The sequence below is a fragment of the Arachis hypogaea genome, chromosome 8 (assembly GCF_003086295.3).
Source record: "Arachis hypogaea cultivar Tifrunner chromosome 8, arahy.Tifrunner.gnm2.J5K5, whole genome shotgun sequence".
In the NCBI taxonomy this organism is placed as follows: domain Eukaryota; kingdom Viridiplantae; phylum Streptophyta; class Magnoliopsida; order Fabales; family Fabaceae; genus Arachis; species Arachis hypogaea.
This window is the reverse complement of record NC_092043.1, coordinates 5,695,714-5,702,288: the sequence shown is the minus strand read 5'-3', so window position 1 is coordinate 5,702,288 and position 6,575 is coordinate 5,695,714. Positions and strand designations below refer to the sequence as shown.

At 40.6% G+C, this 6,575-nt stretch overlaps 1 protein-coding gene across 1 annotated transcript; it reads right to left on the bottom strand.

Moving 5' to 3' along the window:
* On the bottom strand, positions 1-2,174 carry LOC112705802 (pollen-specific leucine-rich repeat extensin-like protein 3). Its single transcript, XM_025756767.3, has one exon. The coding sequence runs from the start codon at positions 2,151-2,153 to the stop codon at positions 150-152; it is 2,004 nt and encodes a 667-aa protein (XP_025612552.2). The 5' UTR covers positions 2,154-2,174; the 3' UTR covers positions 1-149.
* Between the last annotated feature and the right edge of the window lie 4,401 nt (positions 2,175-6,575).

Below are 6,575 nucleotides of genomic sequence, written 5' to 3'. Positions count from 1 at the left end.
TCATATTTCTCTCAGTTAAATTGCACTTAACCCATTCATTCAGGCAGTAAGAGAAGAAAAACATATTGCTGTGATGTGAGTTTAACTCGATGGAGATGCCAATTTCAAAGCACAGAGTAGTATAAGTAGTAGTAACTTGTGCCAGTCATTTAGTAGCCAGAGATAATTGGTGGCGGAGGAGAAGCATATGAAGAACCAAAGTCATGTGGAATAACGATATCATCTTCTTGGGGTGGTGGTGCATAAACAACAGGAGGAGGAGGAGAGTAGGTGGGTGGTGGAGGAGAGTAGATTGGTGGTGGGGGAGAATATACCGGTGGAGGAGGAAAGTTAACAGGTGGTGGAGGAGAGTAGATTGGTGGTGGGAGTGGTGGGGATAAAACCGGTGGAGGAGGAGAATAAATGGGTGGTGGTGGGGATTGCACTACTAGTGGAGGAGAGTAGATAGGCGGTGGCGAGGAGAGAACTGGTGGAGGAGGAGAGTAGATAGGTGGTGGTGGAGAGTTGATGGGTGGTGGTGGGGAGTGAATTGGAGGTGGTGGTGGAGAATGGATTGGTGGAGGTGGTGGAGAGTAGACTGGTGGAGGAGGAGGAAAATGTACTACTGGAGCTGGAGATGGAGGTGGAGATTTTGGAGGCCTATTTCGTTCTTTAGGTTCTTCATAATGATCATCATAATCATCATCATGCTTAGGTGCTTTAGGTGGTTTTGGATTTGACGGTGTTGAAGTCTGTGGTGTTGATGTTGGCTTCTTAGTTGGAGAAGGAGTTGGCTTTGGCGACGACGGTGTTTTCTTTTCATTTGGAGAAGGTGTAGGTTGTGGTTTCTTGTTATTATGTGAGGAGGGCGTTGGAGTTGGTTTCTCTTTTGAAGGTTTAGAAGGATTATTTGGTGATGGTGTTATTGGCATTGGTTTCTCACACTGTGCCTTGCTACAATCAACAGGCTTGCTTATGACAGCATTACAAGCGCTTCCATCCCTCTGTTTTGGCCTTTCTGGTATGCAATTCTTTTGATCATCCAACTTGATCCCCTTTCTTGTTTTAGGGTTACAACCCTCTTCCTCACCGTTGAAATAGTTGTTCGAGAACGTAAAGTTCTTCAAGTTCTCCAACTCACATATGCTTTTTGGCACAAAACCGGTAAGCTTGTTGTCTGCAATCGACAACACTGTCACTTCCTTCAATCCCATCAATGTCCTTGGCAACACACCAACCAAGTTGTTCTTACTAATGTCAAACACCTCCATGTGGCTAAGCTTTCCAATCTCCGGGGGCAAGCACCCCGTAAGCTTGTTGTTCGTCACAACAAACTCATTCAATGTATTGTCCATCGAACCAATACTTGCAGGAATGCATCCCTGAAAGTGGTTGTTGGCCAATACAATCACAGAGGCCAGAGAGCTTCCAATGCTCTCCGGAATCGCAGATGTGAACCTATTGTTGTTCAAGAAGATTGCATCTAATGTAATATTGAAAAGCTCCGATGGAACCTCGCCTTCGAAGTCATTAAACCTAAGATCAAGGTAATGAAGAGAAGATATGGAGAGAACAGGGTTTGGAAATGGACCCACAAAACGGTTGTTGCTGATATCAATCTCATACAAGAGCTTTAACTTGGAGAAGCTTTTTGGGAGAATGCCACAAAACCTGTTAGAGTTTATGTGCAAAAGTGCAAGATCAGTTAACAACCCAATCTCTGAAGGGATGTAGCCTGCAATATCTGCATGGTTAAGATCAATGCCAGCCACAACTTGAATCGAAGGGTCATCAAGCGCTGGAGCACAATAAACTCCATTGTAAGAGCAAACATCAGGGCCCACCCAATTAGATGTGAAGTTTGATGGGTCAGAATAGATAGCATGCTTCCATGCTTCAAGGGCAATGTAGGCACTCTTGAGTCTAGGATTATCGAAGGTTAGGTTAATTTGGTAATTATCCACCCAATCGTCGGGTAAATCAGCGTTCTCCTCAAGGGTTAACAATTGGCGACGTGCAATGAAAGAAGCTTCATCGCTGGAAAAAGCATCAGAAGGTGAGAGGATGAAGAGAGACAACAATAAGAGGAAACATTCCAAGACATGCATTTTATTACAAGGTGAAAATAACAACTTGAGAAGCCCCAAAGGGTTACTTATAGAGAAACAATTCATTAAGAGGAAGGATTGTGGATAGAGGAGAGAGGCTTTGCAAGATTTTCTCAACTCATGAAATACCTTTTATTCAAAATTTTGTGTGTTTGTTTAATGCGGTATCTAATTTTAGAGGATGGTTTAGAGTTTATACCGCGTGGATTCGCTTTAGCTTAATTAAGTTGCTTCCTCACCTAAATTTGCGTTTTAACGTAATGTAATCTTTGTAAGAGTAACACAACCATAAAAAGTATCTGGTTATAACATACTTGTGCGCAACATATTACTACTAATGACCCCATTGCATTATTCTCCTTAGTATGTGCCATCTTTCTTCTATTTTTAGATTGATTGTATTGCTATTTTTGTTTAAAAAACTTTCTCCAACAGAGCTTGCATGACTTCATTCACAATGGCTGCATCAAATATGGATTGCATGTTATTTTTCAATCTCTTTGTGCATATTTTTCTTTGTGAAATACTTTCTAGTTTTTTTTTTAATTTAAATAAAACATCCCAATACTTTCTTTATAAAATATTTATAGACATTTTACCAAGTAAAACCATGTTAGGTATACACTAAAATTAAATACCAAAATTAGTTATTAATTTAAAATATACATTAAAAATAAGTTAAATTACATATGTATTTTTTTATACAAATATATAGTAACTAATTTTGGTAACTGATTTTGATATGCACATAGCATTTTTGTACTAAGTATCTGATAACATTCTTTAAAAAGAAGGTTATTCCCATGGTGGAATTTCTATGTGTCATCAACAAGATTTATTCACAACTAGCATTAGTTGTATTCACCTACCAGTATTCATCCACCAGTGTCACAATTCATTCACTCATCATGCATAGTTTCCTTCACTATATTATATCGAAATTACCATCTATGTTGACCTGTTCGAATTCAATTTTTTATTTATTATGTTATCTATCTATACATTTCATATTTAGATTAATGAAATAATTTGCGTATAAGAACTATGTCCTTATATAATTGTTTTGTAACCAAATTTTTTTAACTTTATAAAGAGAAATTTGACAAGTGTACACTCCCATTGCATGTTATTATTGCAATTCATATTTGCTAATTCCTTAGCTTCTATACAATTTTTCTAATAAATCCTGCAATTCAGACATTTTTTTAATTGGAAAATTTTCATTTCCAATACTACAACGTTATTTGAATTATTTATTCTCAATACGGAAGTCATTTTAAAGCTGCTCACAATCCATATTTTTTAAAATCACAGTCATTACTTACTTTGAGTAAGTATTTCCATGTTATGTATACCATACACGATATACCTTCCTATTCCAAAAATTTTCTCCTTCCTTTCTTCTCCAATTCATTTTCATCTCCTTATCTTTCAGTACCAATGTCTTCATCTGATTTTTAGGAACATGTTGATTTTTTTATGGAAATCAACCCGGACATGGTAAGTTGTTAAATTCTTTTTCTATTCCTTTTCATAATTTATTTTCTTAGTTACTGTTCATACCCGGGGTCGAGTTGTATGACCCGGGCTGATAGAAGACAAAGTCGACCGACCTCTTTAGGTCAGGATCACTCGGCTTCTTCCCAAAGAGTTCGGCCAAATCACTACAAAGGTCCAAGCAGGCCCAAACAAAGGAACACGGCCCAAATCTAAAGGTAGCCAAGGCCTAGAAGGATAAGGACGGTTCCCCTCAAAGATTAGATGACTTTACTCAAAGATAAGATAAGATATCCAAAAAGGTCACTCCACACTATTATAAATACACTGGAGCACCCAGGTATAACTCATACTCTGATTCTACAAAATAACCTGCTTAAAACCCGTGCTAACTTAAGCATCAGAGTCTCTTGCAGGTACCACCACCATCCGGTAACGAAGGATCAACAGCACCGTCAAGTCCAACAAATTGGACACAACAGCACCGATCAGCACAGAAGATCTCGTCTGAGATCGACCTACAATTTCAGGTAACCCTCGGAACATTGGCGCCGTTGCCGGGGAACCTAGAAGTCATCCCATTACCATGGCGGACAACATGGACAACGACCACGATTCTGATTTGGAGAACAGGACACCGCATAAGAACACGAACACCACACCAAAAGATACATCTCCATCAAATAAAGACAAAAATTCACCAAATATAGAAATCATGGAGGCCTTACAAGCTCAACAAGATCGTCTCAAACAGCTCAAAAAAGAAGCCGAGCATCAACTGGAAGCCGAGAGGGACCTTCGGAGAGAAACTAGGCGACTCCGAGAGTTAGAAGACAAGATCCTAAAGCTCTAAGCTGACCTTAAAACAAAAACCATCCAGCCTGATCCCGAAGACAGCTCCCACAAAGATCAAGATCCATTCACTAAAGAGATCATGAAAGCCAAAGTCCTAAAGGACTTCAAAGCTCCCGACATGACCCTGTACAACAGCACATTGTATCCAAGCCATCACCTTAGCAACTTCAGAAGCAGAATGTATCTTACCGACGCCTCGGACGCTATTCGATGCAAAGCCTTTCTAACAACCTTGACAGTTTTCCCCCAAGATCCATCACAAGTTTTGAAGATTTAGCCAAGAAATTTCTTGCCAGATTTTCTATCCAGAAGGACAAAGCAAACACGCCCCAAGCCTATTAGGAATCAAGCAGGGAGATCGAGAAAGTCTCCGATCTTACATGGAAAGATTCAACAAAGTATGTCTGGATATACAAAGTCTACCAACAGAAGTAGCTATCATGGGTCTCATCAATGGTCTACGAGAAGGACCCTTTAGTCACTCCATATCAAAGAAACACCCCACATCTTTGAATGAAGTGCAAGAACGAACAGAGAAGTACATCAACATAGAGAAAAACTCTCGACTAGGAGAAACCTCAAAATCCAGATTTTCTTACTCCTCCTGAGATAAGGATAAAGAATCCAAGAAAAAAGAAGATCAACACGGAGAGAAACCTAAAAAATACCACAATTACACTCCCCTTCAGGTGTCTATTGTGGATGTTTACTGAGAAGTATGCGATACTGAGAAGATCCCGCCACCTCACCCACTTAAAAGCAAGAAATGAGGGGGAAATCGGACAGAATACTACGAGTACCATCGAATCTATGGACATCCCACCAACGATTGCTTCGACCTAAAGAGTGTCATAGAAAAATTGGTAAGAGAAGGGTGACTAGATCGATACTTAGCCAACAAAGCAAATGAACCCAAAAAAAGAAGAAGGGATGAAGAGGTTGGACGAACTGAACGACCACATCACACTCCGGAGAGGCACGTTCACATGATAAATGGAGGATTCGCAGGAGGGGGATCGCAAAATCATCTCGCAAAAAGAACCTTAAAGAAGTATACCATGTGGGAGGAGGAGAAGGATCGCCCGACCTCCCTACTATTACTTTCACCCAAGAAGATGCGACAGGCATCATCCCAGGACATGACGATCCCATGGTCATCACTGTCATATTGGCCAACACTAATCTCCACCGCACACTAGTGGACCAAGGAAGCTCGGCGAATATCTTGTTTAAATCCGCCTTCGACAAACTCGGCCTACAGGAAAAAGAGCTCAGAGCATATCCGAACAGCTTGTTTGGATTAGGAGACACTCCAATCGAACCGCTTGGATACATCTCACTACAACCTTCGAAAAAGGAACCCGATCAAGGACACTCAACATAGACTATATTGTAGTCGACGTAAGCTCAGCCTACAATGCCCTGATAAGTTGGGCAACATAGAATCAACTTACCGCAGTAGTTTTGACTCCACATGTATGCATGAAGTTTCCAACTCCAGAAGGGATCACTACAATAAAAGGAGACTAGAAAATAGTGCGACGCTGTTACAATGAAAGTCTGAACCTCAGGGGCAAAGGGGAAGAAATCCACACCATCAAACTCGGGGGAGTCTGAGGTCGGGAAGAACTTTGTCCACAACCTGAGGGTAAGATTGAAGAAGTTCAGATCGGACATGCCCTGGACAAAATAACAAATATTGGGGCAACCTTAAATGAAGACGTAAAGGAGCCTCTGATTCAGTTCTTAAGGAACAATGTCGACCTCTTTGCATGGAAGGCCATAGACATGCTGGGCATAGACCCCAAACTAATGTGCCATAAGTTGGCGGTATACCCAGGATCTCGGCCAGTACAACAGAAGTGTAGGAAACTCGGACTTGAAAGATTCCACTGTGGTTAGCTAACATTGTCTTGGTGAAAAAGTCAAATAGAAAGTGGCGAATGTGCACCGACTACACTAATCTCAACAAAGCTTGCCCAAAAGATCCCTATCCACTCCCAAGTATCGACACTCTAGTGGATGCTTCCTTTGGATACAAATACCTCTCATTTATGGACGCTTAGTCAGGATACAATCAAATCCCAATGTATCCACCTGATCAAGAAAAGACCTAATTCCTAACTCCAAAAGCAA